The 21,351-nt window shown below is 38.8% G+C and overlaps 1 protein-coding gene across 1 annotated transcript in view; it reads right to left on the reverse strand.

Moving 5' to 3' along the window:
* Positions 1-18,710, reverse strand: part of klf7b (Kruppel-like factor 7b) — a 79,945-nt gene extending 61,235 nt beyond the window's left edge. The window contains exon 1 of the mRNA XM_017421154.3: positions 18,149-18,710. Coding sequence (XP_017276643.1) covers positions 18,149-18,250 — 102 coding nt within the window. The 5' untranslated portion in view covers positions 18,251-18,710. The remainder of the gene's footprint in view (positions 1-18,148) is intronic.
* Between the last annotated feature and the right edge of the window lie 2,641 nt (positions 18,711-21,351).

Below are 21,351 nucleotides of genomic sequence, written 5' to 3' on the forward strand. Positions count from 1 at the left end.
CTGATTTACAGGCCACACTTCTAAACGAGGGGTTAACAGCTTGTTATAAGAGTCGGGACTGTATGTGCGCCCGCGTGTCCCACGTGTCAAGCTAATCTTTGTCGCTCGGGGCGATGAGAGGGCCGAAAGAAAAAAAAGCAGCCGACGCGGCGAACAACGCTGAGACAAAGACGTGACAAAGGATGGGAGGAGGGAGACAGAGAGCAGAACAAAAGAAAACAGAGAGAACGGCAGACGCACTCAGGCAGCAGAAACACCGAAGAAGTCTGTCATCGTTTTCTCTCTGTGAAGCCAGCACCAACAAAACAAGATAGCGTCGTCTGCACAAAGTGTGTCACCATATATGACTTAAACTTTACAATAAAGGAACTATTTTCTGATGACAAGGAGGCTGAGTGAAGATAAAGCCTCGAAAAAGTTACAAACTTTATTTAGACAACTAAAGTCTTGATAAGTGACTCCTCAGGTCACGATTATTTGTAAGTAAACTAACTTTCAAGCCTCTGATTTTGACACAGTATGTTATCCACAGTGGCCTCACGGTACATTATTGCCCACCGCCTCTTATGGCAAATTTTTAAAGTAAAATCTTCTTTCTGTGTCAGAAAATTAAAGAATTCTGTGCATTTTGGTCAAATCTTCAAAGTAACAATATGTGCAATAACATAAACCCAACTTGCAATAAATTTAAAACCGCTACATTCCTTAATTTTTTAACACCGGATTGCTTTTTAAAATGTTTTGTTATTTATCAAAAAGAGTCAATTTAATGCTGCAATATGAGCTTTGTCTAAACCTAATCAAGTAGTTCTGATGCCTAAACTTAACAAACCAGCAACAAAAAACTAAAGGGACTATTGATAAAAATTCAGTAGTAATACATAATACAGCGCAGTATTTATGGGGTATCAGAAAGGGTACTTCATAACATACAGGGTACTTACTGGGTAACATACAGGGTACTGATGAAGTAACATGCAGGGTACTTACCTTGCAAATACTCGGCTGCATTATGTATTGATGTATTGTTACTGAAAATTATCTTCCAAATAAACTAATAAACTATAAACATATGAAGTCCTAAAGAGTATTTCTTTTTGAAACACTGGGCTGGACTTGAACGTTAAAGTATTTTAAAATTTGCTTGTTTGCTGTTGGGTTTATTTTCCATTTATTTTAATATTTTTTTAGTACTTTTAGCTTTATTTTATTCAGCTCTGGTTGGTTTTTTTATTGTTTTTTTTGTCTTTTATTTTGGTGCTTCTTTGAGTCTATGTTGGCCAAAACAATCAAACAGAGAAGAAAAACAGACATATACTGGGCTCCAACTATCTCTTACTGCAGCCTTTTCCTCCACTTTGAATGAGAGCAGATAACAGGGGAAGTGTGCAGAGGTTCTGCTGATCTGTATCAAAGGCAGAAAGTCAACAACACTGTTGACCCACTGATGATGCTGTTTGCTGAAATGTTTACTGATCAAAGAAAAGCCGAGAGAGAGAGAGAGAAGCTTTGAATCAACACTCGACCCAAGTGGAAAAGTGTTAGATTACCGTTGAGCTGGAAACCTGAGTGAATTCATTTTCAGCACTGTGCTACAGGACATTTTATTATAATCAACAGCAAAACATATCTGGTCCCACATTTGTGTCCTGATTCGGTCCAGGGCTTCATTCCACAGCATCACCTGGCAGACACATGCTGCTGCTGGTCACCCAATAACAGGAAAACAGATTTCCCCCCTCAATTCTAGTGCTACGGCTGAAAATGTAAGTGACACTGATGCCAAACATTTGAAAAAGACAGTTCAGATCATTTAAGGTGAATTTTGTGGAAAGGTTATGACCAGTTCATATCTTACCTGTTGTAGATAGCTCCTGGAACAACCTCAGTTTGGACAAAATAGAGTTTAATTCAGACCAGACAGATGAGCTAATGGCCAGTTCAAATGTGGCCAACACCAAAGTGGATTACTGCTGTTTTAAAACAGCTTTAATTTCTAAAATGTCATGATAGCTTGCATTGTCATCAAGTATTTCATTGTTATTCTGACAGAAATATCATATTCCTGCTGCAATTGACCCTAAGATGCATCGAGTGCTACAGCTAGCTGCTTCTGCAGCTGTATGCACTTGCTAATAAACAAATGATTCTATCTAAATATTTATATAAAGAGGGCGCATATTCCATTCGCTACAAGAAAGGTTACAGAAAATAATAATTTTCTAAAACCAGTCAGATCAAAAACTTATTTTACTGCAGTTTTAGAGCACAAACATTTGTGCACAAATGTCCAAGAACTAAAGAAAAGTCAAGTTTACGCTTGAAGGTGTAAATACCTCTAAATGGGACTGAAACAGTACAGATGTGAAACAAGTTAAATGACATACTGTGTGTGTTTACAGCAGCTACTTAGTGCTGCATGTAACAGTCTTCTTGTAAATAACATTTTACCATATTAACTTTGACATCATACAGGTGGTGTTTCTGGTGGCAACATCAGGGAATAAAACTTCATACTTTACTTTTATCTTTATTTATTTATTTTACTTTAATTGAGGATTCATTATGTCCATATTCTTTCAGTTTTTCTTGTGAGCTGTGTGGGCAAAGAGGTTTTCCCAACATTTTGCTCTTTTCACTGTCCCAAAAACTAAAATATAGTAATGTTGAATATTTCTGATAATAATAAAAAGAAGAAGAAGAAGAAAAAAAGGACCATTGTTCAAAAGTTGTGGCAGAACAGAGTAAAACAAAGCAAACATATTTCTCCTTTTAGTTTCCTCCCTAAAAGCAACACACACACACACGTGCACACACTCATCGCTGGGGGGTGCAACAGAGATCATAAATAAATTCATAACGAATGAAGTCATCACTTATACACACACACACACACACACACACACGCACTCGCAGCACCCTTTTATTCACACACACAGAGTCACGCATGCTCACACAACGCAATGACCTCATCCCCCTTGTTATCCCTCCTCCACCCCACATCACACACACCTCAGACACAGAAAGGGTCAATCCATTAAGACGCAGCAGCAGCTGATGCCGCGCTTCATGTCCCACTTGTCTCACTTCATTGTCTGCGATAGACTTGTGTAAATATATCAAAGCAGGCCATTAGAGGACCAGGATTAGTAACTGAGTTATTACACTCGGCATCGTAGCGTCTGATCTCTTAAACAAAGTCAAACCTGGTATCAGGAACTGGGTGTGAAGGAGTGGGGTTGATCCGAGCAGCAGCTGTTTTTCTTGAAGACCTCGACACTAATAAGCCCAGAAATATAGACTAAATCATCGAAATGCATCACAGGCTTTAAAACGTTTTTTTTTTTTATCATCTGAAATGTTTAATGGATGTCAGCTGCGACGTCAATTAGAGGTCCAGACATACTGAAGTGATTGGATAAAAATCTTATCCTAAAGCACATAAATCAGTCACGTTATTTCAAACACAAGAAAAACTGTTTTATTTTGCTCCTTAAGCCATGTATAGTTATCTGAAAATAGAAAATTTAAAAGAGGAAGCTAAAAACTTGTCTTTGATTATACTGGCTGTTTGGTTCTCTTTATTTTAATAATAGTAAATGTCATTTAGTACTGCTTTAGTGTAATAGTCTCCACAAGCTAGCCAGTACAGAGCAGGTGGGACCAGACTGTTAAAGTCTTAAAGACATAAAAACACAATTTGTGGTTCTTGTATAAAACATAGGCACGCACTGTAAATAATTCAGTGCATAAATGCTGATAAAACATCCTTCTATAAGTCAGTGCAGTGCAAACATGCAAGGTGACATTAACTTTCAGTGTGTTGAAACATTTTATATCTTTAATTCAGTGTTTTGATCATAGTGAGGAGCAGCATCATGCACATCAAGATATTCAGTACATCTCCAAGCCCTAAGTCGAAACACTTTCATTTGTCTGGATTGGATTTGAAGTTTTAGGATCTTCAGAATCTTCAGAAGTGCTAAAGCAATAGTTTGAATTTTCTAATGTAGGCTTCTGTTGAAAGGTTGCTCTAACTGTTAGCAAGTCAGTCTGGTCAGATTTACACCCAAAAAGCAATCTGCAGCAGGTAAAATGTTAATTGTTCACAAGCTTTCCATAGAACCCCAATTCAAAAGATCTTAACTTGAACATGTAGAGAAATAAGGAAAAAGAAAGTCTTGTGTTTTCAGCAAATTATTCAGCAAGTTGGTGTCAAATTCACTATTTTAAGTGTCACATTTCAGATGCTTCTTTAACAAGTTAATGAGGGTTTAGACTAAAATAAGAGTTAGTATGAAGGTCCTTTTACTGTAATGAAGCAAGAACCCTCAAAAGGTTATGTGTCCAAGAGTGTGTGTGTGTGTCTGTGTGTGTTTTTCAGACTCCAGGGAAGCTACTGTCATCACACCTTTTCCCCTCTTTTTCTCTTTTAAACACACCAGGATAGCTTCTTCTGTACCTCAAGAGGTTTTGGTATTTTGAGGAAGTCACTGATCTCATCGGCCTCGCTAGACAGCAAAGCAGGTGGACGAATGACTCACTGAGCTCTAGTGTGAGTGTGTGTGTGTGTGTGTGTGTGTGTGTACATTAAAGTGTTGTGGGTGAAAGAGAAACACTCCTTTTCTCTGCTTTTCTTCCTCTTGCAGTTCATGCTTAAATAATTCAGATGGTTTCGCTTCTTCCATGGACTCATGCTCACACAAAACACACATTTTGTCTACAACTGGCATCAAAGGAAAGTTTGCTTATCACCTGGAAGGATACTGAAACCCTGTCGACTCTAACGTGCATGAATGGGGAAATGTTTTCTTTGTCTGCTCCGACAGTTTTGAATCATATTCCATAACAATATCCAAAGTCAGTACAGACCTCATGTTTGATAGGTAATCTGAACAAAACAACCCACACCGCATAAGGCAGAATGCGCTTTACTAGGACAAAATGATGATTTTGATCTGTTGATTTAAAGCAGCACAAGTGAAAGTGTTAACCTCAAAGCTACTTGTCTTTCACTACATTTGATGGCACACTGACAATAAATTCAACAGTATTTTACGAGCTGATTAAAGATCCAGAGCTTATCTTGGAAAACTCGCCTCAGCTGCAGCAGGTTGTGAATCAGAGGAGGTTAAAGGATTAGACAATAAAACTAATGAAAGAAATGTTAGAAGTCAAAATCTGATTTGTTGCTGCTTTTATGCGGAACATTTCAATGCAAATGCAGCATTGCAGCGTGTTTAGAGTTTTTATTTACTTTATATATTTTATGTCAAAAGTGACTAACCTATTGCTATCATTGCTGCGTCAGAGATGAAACCCACTTCCTATGCCTCCATTTTGTTTGTGAGATTCAAATAAGTATTTTTATTGTGTGTGTGTAAAAATGTTCAGTTTTTGCACATGCTGTCCCAACGTCTTGTAAGTTTGCAATGTTTCCAAAAGTTCTGTTTTAGCTTTTGATATCTGACACAAAAATGCAAAAAAAAAAAGAACGCTGTACCGTTTTCACACACAAAGCATTGGAATTCTTCAAATGCATATACAATGAAAACATTTTTAGTTTGTTTCAACACCAAGTGATTTCAGATCTAAAAACACAAAATCTTAGTTTTGAGTCACTAACATTACACTGCATCACTCTCTGACAATCTTGACTGCTCTCTTGGTGACAAATTTGCTTTGTTTTCTAAATGAAAAAAGTAACACACCTTCCATTTCCCTGTAACTTTCTCAGAAAGACACAGCCTTTTTCTGCTCCCTGCAAACACAACCTGGGTGCATCCAGAATGGGAACACATCCATCCACACACTCTGCAGCACTTGTATATTCCCTCGGGTATTCCTGGCAACATTGTGGATTAAAATAGCCGGCGGCCCACATATCTCTGTATAGCAAGTGTGGTGTTGTTGGGTCAGACAATAGAATGGGGGAAAAAAACAGTTCAAAAACACCACAGCTGGCCTGATTTAGAACTTTTAATTATAACAAATAATAAAAATGGTGACCTGACTGTCAGCAGCTTAAACACTAAGGAATAACAATTTTTTTGCCCGACTAAACACTGAATGATTTTTAGACATTGTTTCATGCTTGATGATGACCCTGCTATGACATAAAAATCCACCAGAACATAAAAAGTCTTTGCAGGATCTTAGTGAAGTTTTCAGGGGTGCATTAAGAACACAACTCCTCATTATGTCACAGAGCGTGACAGGTCATAGACAACGCGTCTGTGGCAAGGCTGCGGTGGTTTATTGTTGTGAATGAAGCATATCGGTTCTTTGAGGGGGACCTGGCAATTCTTGATCATTGAGAATATGAAGCAAGATTGATCATGCTGGCTGTAACCATCATTGTGATAAGATCATAGAAACAACACAGCGCAGACGTGATACCCATATCTGCGCCCTGGCTCAGTCTGAGAGAATTGTGCATGAACAGCTGTGACGGCAGAGGAGGTCATCTCATGGTTGCAAAATATAGCAGGAAAAACCTTTCTGGTGAATACTAAAGCCTGTATCTCACTGGGCTGTAATTTCTGGTGACAAATTACAATTTGTCACCAGAAATTACATTTGCTAGGGAGTTCCCAAAAGACCTCAAAATGTTCACAAGGGTTCTAAATTGCATCACTCTTGTGTTGCAGACATTTTGAACATGTTCACAAAAAAAATCTGCGAGACAACTTTTCTCTCAGAACAGTCCAAGCTGTTGCAGGTGTCTGAACCTTTTCCAAATCCTTCTCAATTTAGTTTCTGTGAGTCAGAAAGTGCAGGAGATATGAGACAACTCTGGGAAGGTTTGGTAACCTATGAAACCAAAAAGTGAGCAACTGGTGACAAAAAAAAAGAAAAAAAGAAAAGAAATTGCAATCATAATGAGACATAATAAAGACCCTTTGTGACTGTAAGTACCACTTCAATGTAATTTCAAGTGAAAATTTGCACATTCTCCCACAATTTTCTGTTTCTAACTAGTCACCGGCTAGACAGTGATTCAAAAAGCAGCCGCGCCAGAAATAAACCCAACAAAGAAGTTTCAAAGTACTGACTGAAAACAGTAATACTACAGCACACACTGACGTTTTAAAGAATTTAAATGCTTTCATCTTTGAGTCAACAGTTTGACAGGGTGGGGTGGGAAGGGAGGGGCTCTTTTTCTGTCAACAAATGGCTGCTGTCCTCCCAACCAGAGACAAAGACGTGAGCGGCAGGGACGAGAAAAAAAAAGAAAAAAAAACCGGCAAAATTCCCAAGGTCATCCTCCTCTCCGCTGCATCTGACCCAATTACTGTCCCATGCTGCACACACACACACACACACACACACACAACAATCATGCATGAATAAAGGCGGCACTCTCCAACCGCTCAGCAAATCCAAGTCTCATTGTGTCACCGTCACTCATGTACATCCACACACACACATACACACAAACTGTAGATTTTAGTTGTGTTGCTGGCATCCGAAATGAAACTCCTCATCACACTCTGTGCCTACACAGAGGCCTGAAGTACCTCCTGGAAATAATTCAATATGCTAAAGCAGCATTTGAGAAAATCTTTGTCCTAATGAACAGTTTTCAAAATTAAAGTTTTGCTGTGTTCAGTTTTTCCTTTCTGTTTATATATGTCATATAGACATGAATATGTTACTGTGACTGTAAATTCAGACAGAAGTCAGATGTTTCCTCAGCATTTCCAGAAAGATCATTTTTTCTGCTTTCTTCTGCCGTTTGAGACACTGACACAGATTTGGACTGATCTGATAGATTTTTTTTAATCATTTCTCTTTAACTTGCATTTCCTGTAATCATACAGACATCTGTTCACTTCACTACTGCAGAACAGAAACTTCTATGAGCTTCGACGTTTGGGAATTTGTTAATAACTAAAAGTGCTCTGAAAACGATTTGTTACCAGTTTGTCGAGACGCACCAGGAGCAGTTTTCTAATTACTAATTTGATTTAGTCCAACCGAATAAACTGATCGCAAGGTTTACTGCATGATATATAATCTGAATTTATTATCATTTAATAAAACCTTTTAATGTGAAAGAAAAGCCTGGGGAAAGAATTTGGGTTTCTTAGGACATCAACATCTATAATGTATTATAAAACAAAAAGACAAACTCACTAATCTGCCAGCTAAAGTGAAAACTGCCCGATCCTGGTCATCAGCCAGTCGATTTGTGTTTCCCTATTTTGTGGTTTAACTTGAAAGGCAGTCCTACTGAATCTTTGTTAAGCTAATGGGAAGTCCACATGTGTGTCCTGTTTGCCTGGGAAAGTGAACACACACACATGGAGTCACTTCCTCTACTACTGTCAACATCCTCTGCTCACTCTGAATGATGTCATGGTCCAAACACTCACTCACAAACACACACACACACACACTGTGCTGTTGGTTCAGAACAGCAGCTAAAACCCAACATGCTGGGAAGAGGATGTGCATTTGCCATAAGAAAAAAAATCATAAATAACGTCTGTAAGAGCTGACATCAATTCTGATGTCACTTTCGTCTTTTCTGGTCAGAACACGGTCTGAATTTCTCAGCAGCAGAGCTTTAAAGGGGTATTTATACTCTTACGGTAGTAAGAAGAGGAAGAGGAAGCCCCTAACACATTAACATTGTTTATTTATAGATCATGTTCCTATAATCTTTTACAAGACATATTATCTTTCCGTTTCCATGAAAAGAAGACATCTTTCTGTAGTTTTCAAATGACTGCAATTTCTGCTTTTTAATGTACCAATTCAAAGAAAATGAAGTTTGAAAGAAAGAGAGGATGAGGGCAGAGAGGGAGGAAGAGCTGGATGGCTGCCAGGTCACAGGACTTTAAACCCCTGAGCCAATTGATCTGCAAACACTGGCTCAGCAGGATGTGGAGACAAAAACACACACAACACACCTGAGTGTGTCTCATCGCGGCTCCGCCTGTGATCACTGAGAGGATTTCTCATGGCAAAAATGAATACAATTAACACTTCTGGCTGTTCTGTTTTGAAATAAATGTTGGAAATGAGTGATTCTGATCATTAAATGTCAGTCTTAAAGAAGAAAAATAGATTGTAATAACATGAAAAATAATTATAAAGTACATTTAAACAGTTTCATTATTAATAATACCTCACACTGCTACAGTCAGTAAAAGTAGATAACTTAAGTGTTTTACAAATGTAGAGATTTTCCACTAGAGTTGGGCAGAATCCACTTCTTCATATCATTAAGCTTTCCTCAAATTATACTGCAGGGTATTTCTGTCTGCCAAAAAAGACTTGTGAAACTTGCTTCGGTACTGCACGTATATGAAGACATTTTAGTGTTTTTCTAATACAGTGTAACCTCACTTTTTCAGATAATGGAATAAAACCATTTAAAGAACAACTAAATAGATGAAAGCTCAAACAAAAAGTTGATAACTTTACAGTACATTACAGAATCTTATTGTCTATATTGCATTTTTGCATATTTGTCCATGCAGGGGACAACAAACCTTCAAGCTTAACACCCGATCTGAAGGTGTGTTTGTAGTGCACACAGAGGAAAGTAGTTGTTATATTTCAGCCATCTTTGTAGATCACAGGCTCTCCACAATAACCAGCCATTTTTTTTTGTTCTTCTTTCCTTTACTTCCTTCAAGTTTAAGCTTGCTTTCAAGCTTGCAGTGTTTCTTTTGTCTCTTCAGCCTCTGACAGGCTGCAGTCCTATCAATAGCAACAACACGGTTTTGGTAGATTTGGCTGACATGGTATATAAAGTTCTGTCAGTGAGGACACTTTTGAGTCATCTTATCAGGCTATAAAATGAAGAGGTCGTATATTGGTGATGGAGCCGTCTACATGGCAGCTCAGCCGTTTATTAGTGCTACACTTCCTGCAATCCCCCTGTCTGACCGTAGGTGTCGACATAGAGAAAATATTACAGCCACACTGCAGAAATGGCAGAAAGAGAATTTTACAGAAAGTACTCTTGCTGTACACAAATGTAACTGCTGTCGTAACTTATTTGTGCACAGCTAGGTGCATACATAAGCAGAATTTTTATCTACAGTATTCAAAGCAATAATGTTCCTAATTCTGGGTACCCTCGTACACCAAATGACTATCTTACTACCGAGCCTTGTTGCCCGCTGAAATACATGTTGTTAGTTAAAATCAAGTTTTTTTATTTTAATTTTTACTATTTAAAATAAATGGAAACATGTCAAGATTATGCATTCATATTTCACATGCAAAAGTACAAATGAGGGTCCCCTCATGGGACCCTTGTTTGAGCTACAGCAGCAGTTTTCCCTCACTACAAGCCTAAATAGGTTCCTATAAAAAAGATGAGAGGAAACTCACAACAGTTTTCTTATCTAACAAGAGGCTGCAAAGCAAACAAGCACAGTTCCTAAAATGCTCGACTTTTGGTTCAATAAAAAAATGGGAAAATCAGTAACACATGAGACTTCTTAGGATGAGTCACTACACAATAACAGACACCCAGTGTGTGCTTGAAGCATGCAGGGTTGAATGAGAAAATCTCCTTGTAAACTGTAGTAATCGGGGCTCCATGGTGAATACAGCTGGAGAGTTTCTTCCCATAGAAAAGCACTCATCTTGAAAGATCAGGGCTCTGGCTTTCACAGTGTAAAGCTCTCTCTCCATCACGAGTGCAGTTCATTTGTTCTGCTTTCCTGCCGAGGCAGTCAGACTGCTCAGTTTCTTATCTAATCTCTGCCTTATTCACTTACTGAATTATGGCTTCCCAGGACACCGTCTGTGTGTTTGACTTGAGTGGTTTTAATTTATGAGGTAAAGACAATAGCAGTGCGAGTTCGGGAGCACAATGCTGAAAAGTAAATTAAAGAGATGAATGAAAACTGTGATTAGCGCAGATTATAATGAGAAGAAATCAAGACGCTTGTTTGTGTCAAAAAGGTTTCTTTCTCTTCGAACGTTTCACTTTCCTGATTTGTGACTTCCACTTGACTACGTACATGAGCTGACGATCTTCTTGTTTGGACTTAATCACAATTGAAAATAAATAGTGCATCCTTATTACCTGCCCTGAAATGATGCTTTATTTCTTATTTTATCTTATTTCTGTAATCTTGGTCCTGTTTAGAAACACAGTAATCTAGGTGATTTGCCACAACTTTAATTTCTGCAAAGTGTCATCTAGCATTTAAAAAAATCTGAACTTTAAACTAGTAGAAGCACTAACACAGTTGTCTCAGCAATACATTTTCTCAATCAGTCAGAACAATATCAGCCATTGGAGCAAGTGGGACTTTTGCCAATCATCATCTGATTCTTAAACAAACCTTCATATTGGTATTATTAGACCTCAGTGACACAGTCAGTCTTATAAGCATAGGGAATTATTCAACTAAAGACTATACACAAATGTGGAGTTCCATAGGGTTCAATTTTAGGTCCTGCACTTTTTTGACCTACACATGCTGCCACTTTGGAAATCTCATCAAGAGACACAACATGGATTTTCAGAGTTATGCTGATAATACGCAGCTTTTTATCGCTGAGTTTGATTGATGCCTTTTTAAACTGTATTTTAATTATTAGAATTTTTCTACAACTCTATCAGGGCAAAACTGAAGTTTTAGTTTAGTTTGTTTTTCACACTGATCTTCAGGGGGGAGGGACTTAGACTAAAAATCAAAACATGGCAATGAACTCGTCAGAAGATATTGATCTGCCTCAACAAAACAAGTCAATCATCTGATTGATTGATCGATATCATAAACCTTGGTAATGCCAAATTACCAAAACTTCAATAAAGTCTTGGACAAATACATTTTACATTGTAGACAATACTGTTTTTTATCCTAAAAGCTGGGAAGGGGAAATAAATTTAAAAATACAACTTTACAGCCTTAGACTTTCAGCTCACTGTCCTCCAAACAGATTAAGCTGAATATAAAAGTGTCTCCATTGCAGCCATAAGCCATTGTTTAGTTACAGGAAGGTTTAACTTTTAAAAGCCTTTAAGATTTAGTAAACATTTAGTAGCACATTGTTAGCTTTGACCAACAAAATCTAATCAATAATAATTTACCTGAAAAATGATATGCCTCTTGTTCTTTTTAATGGCAACTTTGTAATGTAAAAGTTCTGTTGTGTTTATTGTCAAACTGTTTAAGATTCACTTTGATTTTTTTTCACCCTTTTTCAATTGTTTGTTTTTATTACTGACACTGAATAAATGCTCCCACCATCTAAAACGACCTGCCAGAGGACTAACATTTGCAGAGCGGTCAATAGGAAAAATCTTGTCTCCAGAAAGATTTATGAATGGCCAACTTCTAAGCAGAGGATTTTTTTTTTACCTGAAAATAAAGCAAATAGGAAATAAGGAAGTCCAATTTTTCTCAAGACTATTTCTAATTCTAAAACAAACACATAGATCCTGAGTTTTTTTTTATTAACAAATTCTTGCATATGTTAACTTTATTTTAGTAAACTTGTAGATTATCTGACTTATTTATGACAGATATACTGTATATATTGTCATAAAACATGGAGGAACAAGTGAATAATGGTAAAAGTTTTGTTAAAATGATGACTATTTATGGTTTACCTGTGTTTAAATGGCTATATTTTCTTGAATCCTCATCAGTTATTTCATAAAAGGCACCTATAATTCTTAACCTCTTTAACTCTGTTTTGTGTTGCTGTCCTTCTTCTATTATCTCGTATTTTTCCCACCCTTCTTTTGTTTTTGCTCCCTTATCTTTGTCTCTTTTTGTCTGCTGTGACTATGAGGAAGCAGCTGTGCTCCGTAGACAATTACATAACTGTGTGTGTGTGTGTGTGTATGTTAATGCAGGCCGAATGGTGAGCGACACAAAAAGAGGGAAGGAAAAAGGACAAGCGTCTCATCTTTTCCGTCTACGTTTTATCTGCGCTTTTATTGTGTCTGCTGGTGTTTCGCGTCTCTCTCATCCTCTTCCCCTCACCGCCTCCTCATTCTCTCCATCCTTCACTCCATCCCCAGAGTTACTGGGCTGTGAAATGTGAAAAACTGCAGCATGCATGGCAATTCATTATCTTGTCAAACTTCCCCAGGCCTGCCTCAAGCCATGGGCAGTCGGAGAGAGAAAAACAGAGTGAGAAAAGGAGAAAAAAAAAGAAAAACAGTTCACGTGGTGGTCACTGCAGCAGGTCAACGGGTTACCAAACAGACAAAAAGCAGAGGAAAATACCAGAAAGTGTGCATGAGTAGATGAACAGCCTGCAGCTTGGATTATCAGCTGGTGTTGCAGAAACGGCTTTGATTTCTTTTTTTTCTTTTTTTGTATGTTTACAGACTGCAAATACGTCTCTGGTTTATGTCAGACATTTTGTGAAAAAAAAAAACCAGACAAGAATGAGCAGACATCCTTAAACAAAGTATGAACTAAAAACACCTCATCGTGCTCAATAGAGCTGCGATGTCTCAGATGTCTAAAACAAAACCAAAAGAGAAACCTAATTTAGCGTACGTTGGCAGCTTCTAGACCTCTTTAGTTCATGGAAAGAAAAAAGCAAGCAAACAAACAAACCAAAAAAAAAAAAAAAACAAGGTTCACTCTTGTTCTCTTTCCCTGCTTCTGAGAGGCTTTCAAATACAAGAATATTTTATTTTTGGTGGAGGAACTCACATGTAGTAAGAATCGGAGCAGACGAGCTTTGATTTCAACAATAAATTAAATATGCACAAAGTCGGCGTGATGTCAGCCATCGTTTTGTGAAATGCTATTTAAAGCCTCAAGTTAGGCGTTTGGTGTACACTAACTTGCTCTGAAACAGCCACATTAGGGGAACAAAAGTAGTGTTAAAGACAAAAACTTAAAAGCTACTTTGACAAAACTATCCATCAATGACGTAATGAACTATGGAAATATTTTTAGAAGAATGACTAATTGAAAGAACTGAAAAATAAATGTATTGTCTTGTTAAGTTTTTCCACCACATTAGCTTAAAAGCTGACAGTTGAACAGTTTGTTTAATTGTGTTTTTTCTACGCGAATTGTAAATCATTCTCTGGTATTTCTGCACGACACACTTTTTAAATATTTCAACATTTAGGTCTACTGATTTATTATGGTGGAAACTCGCTTTCTACAGGGTTCTGAACAACTAAAACAAGCCCTGCTTTATTTATATCCAAATTATCTGATGTTGTAAACAAACTGTTCCTAAATTTCCAATGTTGAACAAATTCTGATTGGATGTCATATTAGCATCATGTGAAACAAAACCGACTGTATCTTGAAAACAAGCTTCTTTTAATCACATAAATCTAACAACGTTCAAATTTTCTCACTTCTCAGGTGCAGAGGCTTTTACTAAATTACTTCTTAGTTGATGTTAGATATGTTGAGTGTTTTTTTCCCCTGAAACCCAGAGGTCAGGTCTTAATGCAGCAGTATTTACTGAACACAGTTGTATTTGTAGCAAGTTTCAGGCCTGAAGCCTATGAGCAAAAGGAGACACTGTATCTCAGTAACATAGAACTGGTTGGTTTAGCATAGTGCTGTAATGACTCCACAGCAAATAAATCAATATGCTTGAAAAGAACTACAGACACACAGAGCATGTAAATGAGGAGCCGAGATGAGAAAGAGCGGTTTGAGTCAGCCGCTTTAAAGCACTGTTTGACTTTTAAACAGACACGTTGTTCACAATGTGTCTCGGCCTGTAAATCCAGCTCTGCAACAACCACACAAAACCAAAACCTCTACTTCGATTACACCTCCGTCATCCATTTGCGCTCACCAGCTCCATTTTCCCTCTTGTTCATCAGGCTTCGGAGCAGCTCTGCTTTGAAATAAATGGATTATATCTAATTGGGAAGTCTGGGTTTGATCCTTGACCACTCCAAACGCACACACGCAAATCCCTGAAGCCCATCACGTCCATCCTAACCTAAAAAATATGCTGCAATTATACAGAGAACATGGGCTCATACTGTCAGGTGCAACTAGAATGACGGACAGGACAGACAAAGGCTGTTTTTATCCGCATGTTTAGTCGTGATGCAAAGCAGCTGATAAAAGAAGCCTCTATAAGGAAACAAAGACCAGGAGCATGGACAGCCCGGAAAGATAAATGATACCCACAAATCAGGCTGCCATTGTGCACGCGCAATTTTTGTGTGTGTGTGTGTACGTGTGGTTCGGTCCGTCTGACAGCAAACGGCCAATTACTGTCGAAAGTGGCGGGATGAGTCCTGCCAGACCATAGCTTTCCATTAGTGCATGCCAGCCAAGCATGTGTGCATGTGTGTGTGTGTGTGTTTGTGTGTGTGAGATGGAGTGAATGAGGGAATAGAGAGACAGAAGGAACAAGGGTGGAAAAAGTGAGGGCGCGCCAGGCCTCTATGTGTGAATGTGTCTGCCTTTTTTCTATTTTCTGAGACTCTGACGCAGCTACCGCAGATACGTTGGACAAGTTGAACATTTTCTTCTCGGTTTTCCAACTACTTCAAAGATGTTCCTGCTTAAAAAAAAATAAATAAAAAGAAACTCAACTCACATCACAAACAATGTAACATTCAAATAAAGTCCTGGACATTTTAGATGCGGGTTTAATGTTCCTGGAATCAGGTGACTCAGTTAAACAGCTTCATGTTTATAAGTGCAGCCCAAAGAGCCATTAAGGATGCTGTTAGCTTCACATTAGCATCATAGCATGAGCATTAGAAGCAGCTTACACAAAAAGAGTTAGCCTGTAATTTGCATCTTGTAACAATGGAAGATCAGACATTAGGCACTTATTCCTAATGAAAGAAATATTAAAGAGGCTTTAAGAACACTCAACGCAATAAATGTATAAATGAGGTTGTTTGAGAGCAGCTTTGAACTTTAATGTTTATGCTAAGCTAAACTAACATCCTCTGGACTAACCTCTGTAGTGGGCATTGAAAGTAATGTAGGTTATCATTGCAAAGTCGTGTAAGTTAAGGTTAACAAGCTCTATGTTACCAAGCCGATTATGAATGTACAGACTTAAATATTTTAAGTTCAAAACATGAGGCACGTTTGTTTTGTTTCTACTGTGGTTAAAACCATGCCAATCAAATGGTCATGTCAGTTTGTTGTGAAGAATATCCAAATAGGCCTATTCCCTAACTTACTTATAGCATTTGTTGCATGATTTGTCGAAGCGTCAGCAGCTCCACACCTTGTACATGTCAGCAGAAACAATGAATGAATTCAAATGGTGTAAATGCCCCATTTTTAGAGTCAAGCGTGAAATTTACCCACCTTCGACTAATTAATCATTCAAGGGTCGTTTCAATGCCAAAATCTAAATGTTGTCCTAAAAGTCAGTGAGTTTGTTGATTAGAAGTTTCAGACTTGGATAACCAGCAGGTGATTTCTGGTATTTTCTGCTGTCTCTGTTGACATAAATGTCTAAATGACATAAAAACTGGATCGCTCCAAAGGGTCATCTCTGATTTAAGGTAACACCTCAAATCAGGCTAACGCTTTTCCCTCCATTTAGGAAGGAAACTCCTCCTTCTTCGCTGCTTGTCATCACTTTCAGGCAGGTCACATGCTGGCTGACTGGTATGGAATGAACCCGTTGACTTCTAGTGAAGACATAAATAAACAAATAAAATGAAACTGGCTTGTGGCTATTGTTGCTTACTTATGTCTTTAACAAGTGTAGTAATATTTTAAAACAGAGCAGCCTCAGTTCTCTTCATATATACATATTTACACATGTTTTAAATCTTGAATGTCTGTAATCCAACTCTTCAGACTAATCAGTGGCACTCCAGAAGATCCTCACTCAATTAACATTAAGATAACAGGCAAGAAATAGGTTTAAAAGGGATAAAACTACGCAATTGTGCTAAAAATAGGTTGAGCCAGCATGAACTGGTGTCAATAAGACTGAGGGGAAACAGTTTGTGCTTCATTCAGCACTACAGGAATAAAACATGTTTCAAGTACACACGATGCACAAACCCACCATCTCCCAAGTAGATTTATTGCTCTGCAAGCAGGGATTCTGCAGATATTTAAGATAAAGATGGGTTTGCATTACCAGCTTCTGGTTTTGAATAAAGTAAAAAAAAAAACAGCTTATATGTTCTACAGTGAGTGATATGCATTATTCAGCAGGATTATCCGCAAACAAACGGTGGCAGATGTGGATGTATTATTTAAGGAAAAAGTCAATTCCCATTAGGCAGGTGTCCATCTTGCATGGCTCCTGTGTTTGTGCCTGTGCGGATAATCCAAACAAATCAGGCTGACCGACTCCTCTATTGATCCCATCAGAACCCTCGGAGCAGGCATTGCTCTCCAAGACTCGAGCAGCCAAATTTCCCATCATCACTTTGGAGCACAATCACTTCACTTTCACCTTCAACCTGCGCCCAATTAGGAGACCGAACTCCGTCACATCCAGTGACAGGAAGCCCAGGATCTGACCAAACCAGCCGAAGAGCTACAATCGAAATTAGACGAAGAAAACTGGGCTTTAAAAATCTCCAAACTCCCTGAAAAAGTGGGGAAAACATCCAACTCAGACTGTCGTTGTGCACTTTATGTGTCTGTTTCTTTGCATTTAAAACTATTTCTGTCTTGAAGACAATCTGTTATTTTAAAAACAGTAATAAATAAAAAATTTTTAGCTTTCCTGTCTGTGTTTGAAGGATTTACGCATCAGAATTGGATGGAATAAAGTCTGGATCTCAATGTGGGGGACATTCCACGGCGCAATAGCGTCACGCTCCTGCTTTTAAATTCATCATTAAGAGTCTTAATCAAGCTTTATAGCTATAAGATGGTGCGTTTAAGGGATAATTACTTTAAGCAGTGTGCGTAAACACCAAAAACGTGTTTACGCACACTTTTTTAAGATGTTGTTTTCCAGTCCATGCCATTAGTGCGCAGAGATCTATGTATCCTCCCTCTTCTCCTCCCCCTTCTCACCCTACTGCCTCGTGTGTGTGTGTGTTTTCTCCTGTCAGCGGACCTCGCCGTGCTCCATGTGAGCGGAAAAAAAGACGCAACTACACTGGGCTCTAAGTGCGCGTGCAGAAAAAAGACAGAAAACCATCAACTAGCGGCACACATGAGGTCTGATTCTAGTTCTTTAAGTATAAAAAAGAGGAGATAAACGCCTCATCTCTGACCTGCTGCCAGTTCTCCTCCAGGGAAGGCATCGCGGAGAAATAACCAGTGTCATGAACGAGTTGGAGTTCCTGGAAAATACTGTAATTCGCCAAAACATCCATAGTTGAGGTAAATGAAAAAAAAAAATTAAAATAAAAAAAAGAAGTCAGTTTAAAAAAGTCCCAAATTTAGGCTTTAGAGACGCACTTCTTCTTCTTTCTTTTTCTTCTTTTCTTTTTCCAAAGTGGAGAAATGTACAGAAAAATAATTAAAAGCTGTGGTGCAGATGAGCGCACCAGAGCTCTTTGATTTAAAAAAAAAAAAAGCTATGAAAATGAAAGAAAAGTGTGTGTTAATTTGATCTTTGTCAGTGAAAATCCCCCTGTTCTCCCAGCTCGCTCCGTCACGCCTCTCTCCTTAGTCCGGGTTTTGGAGGGAGGAGGAGGAGAGGGGTAGGTGGGTGTGTGGAGGGGGGGGGGGTGCCAGATCTATTTCCGCATTGCCAGATTGCCAAGCAGTCTCCAGGTTGCCAGGTTTGCTCCTCCAGCAGCAGCAGACTGTACCCCGCTGCAATCCGGGCACAGCCGAGAGAGAGCGAAAGATGGAGAGAGAGGGAGGGAGAGAGAGAGAGAGACAGAGGGGAGAGGGGGAGGAGCCAGCTGTCAGTCAATTTCATGCGTAGCCTTTTAAGGTAAATAGGGTTGATGATGTCACTGGCGCCTAATTGAGGAGGCGCTCAGACAGAGGGAGTGGGCGGAGCTTTCGGGACCGTCCCGGCAGGCTATTGGCTGCAGGAGGCTGTCAGTCCGGCTGCGGGCGGCGGTGAGGAGTGAGTTATTTTTAGAGGCCTATATAAAAGCAGCGGCGCGCCTCTCTCAGTCAGAGCAGGCTGCACAGGCAGAGGTGAGGAGTGGTGGCGGCAGCAGCTGCAGGGGAGCTGGGAGAAATGGTGGCAAAAATAAAAAAATGTGCAGAAAGAAGCAGGTGTGTTAGAGGAGGAAGAGGAGGATGGTTATTTGTTGAATTCATTGTTTTCTTTTTTTAGGTGTGAGAGCTGCACCTGAGAGAGCACGTGGTTCTAGTTCTGCATGGAGAGCAGGGATGCAGTGAAGAGAGCAGCTCAATCCGCCCACCTGTTCAGTTTGTCCCTGTTTTCACGTTGGTTCAGTAAAAACTAAACACTAGAAACACGTTTTGCTGTCACCTTTCGAGAACATATCCTATGTTCTTGTAAATCTGCCCATTTCTGATGGCAAAATGTGTCAATATTAAAAATGGGTTTGCAGATTTTGTGTGTATCGTTATCGCTAGCAGCCTTAAATTTCAGGTGGTCGGGCTTGTGTTTGTTCATTTGTCTGTATGTTAGCAAAATATATCAGCAACTGTTGGAGCGTTGACTTTAATGAAACTCTACAACTGACTAACTTTTAGATTCAAACCAGTTCAACACGGCCAACACAACAATTCAACCTCAGCAAACACAAAAATGGCTATATCTCAGTCAATTTTACAAATATCAAGCTAAATTTTGGTGTGGTAGTAGCCGAGAGTCATGCACAACACATACTCAGAGCGCTAAAAATTGTGTGAAATCTTTGTTTAAAATTTGGGGATTACCTGTTGGAGTCAACTCTGTCTGTTAGCAAATAATCTCATAGACCACTGGATAAATTTTATTGAAACTTTCAGAACGTATTCAGTGGATGGACATCTACAACTGATTAACCATTAGAGTCAGTAGGATTAAAGATGGCCACGACATGTACACATACTGAGCTACGGTTTGGTGTGGTAGTAGCTGTGAGTCATCTCCAACTGCTAATAGATTGCTCAAGATCTTTATTAAAAACCTTGGCATGCAAGGTAGTAGGGTTTAAGCATTCCTTAAAGAAATGCTAGTTTCATATTTAAAGCTGCGTTTTTTTACATTTTTTTACATACTTTACCTTGTTTGCCCAGTGGGAACACAGTGATTACAAATCTTCCTTTAAACAAGTGTGCCAAGTCTTGAATGCGTTGAAATAAACCCAGTTACTGAAAAAGTCACTTAGTTTACTCAGTCTTGTGTTTGCACAAGTATAGAGTAAAAAAAAGAGCTCCTGGGATGATTCATTCTGGTTATCGTTACTCTTGTGAAAAAGAATGTAGTTTGACCTTCGATGTTTTCTTCCAAACTGGGTGGTTTTGATGCAGCGCCCATCACACAAAATAAATGATGTGTTCCCCATCACAATCAATATGGCGGTTTGTCAAGATAACAAATAAAGCAGCTAATTGGAAGTGTCCTAATAATGCAGCAGCTCCAAAATCTTTCCACTGCCTCCAGAATATAAAAACGTTTTTTTTTTTTTAGCAATTACTGGAATTCAGCTTTGGAGACAGTTTTTCTTTTTTTTCGTTATCAACAAGTGGAATAACAACAAAATGAATGGCCTCCAGCCTCAAAGGAGCAATGTGCTGAGGCTGAGCCAAGAGTAACTCGCGTCACGTGAGTTACTCTTCTGCAGGCACAGCTTTGTATCCACATGGACCGAATGCACGACCCACAGGTCGATGGTTTTATTTATTTAGCTTTTTGTTGTTGCCACGTACAAACAAGCACATTACTTCCTATTTTTGTTGTAAACGCTACTCTTTTCCTTCATCATGCTGTGGTATTTTTGTCCTGGTATTTTCTGTCAATGGAGGCATTTCCATGTCAGTATTCAATGTCTGAATCAGTCCCCCCACATCCAGACAGAAACCATGAACATCTGATTAGCAGGCTCTTCACATTCAGGATCAGTACACATTATGTCTTGTATCTGCCGCAGCAACAATCACCGGTGATAAAAATGTTTCATATGGAAATTTCCATTATTCATCAGCTAAATTTAGGTTGGCTGGAAGTTTGGTCTCAGGTCCAGGTGGGTAGAAAACAGTGGAAAAAGCTTTGAAAAAAGCTTGCTGAAAGACAGGAGAGGGATCTGGGTGATGGGAAAGATATATTTTAAGAAATCAACCCAACTTCTAGTGAACAAAATGTCAAATTAAGCTTAACATACAGCGTGCTGTTGTTTACATGGAATTCAGTGCTTTTAAGCACAAAAGGTGTCAGAAGCAACTAGCTGTAGCTTGCGGGCATTTCAAAAGGGATCATTTTTCTGCCAGAATACTCCTGAAATACAAAACTGATGGCACTGTAAAAGTTTAAATAACAGTGTTTGCGTGAACCACAGAGGTT

This window comes from Kryptolebias marmoratus, linkage group LG6 (assembly GCF_001649575.2).
Source record: "Kryptolebias marmoratus isolate JLee-2015 linkage group LG6, ASM164957v2, whole genome shotgun sequence".
Classification (NCBI taxonomy): domain Eukaryota; kingdom Metazoa; phylum Chordata; class Actinopteri; order Cyprinodontiformes; family Rivulidae; genus Kryptolebias; species Kryptolebias marmoratus.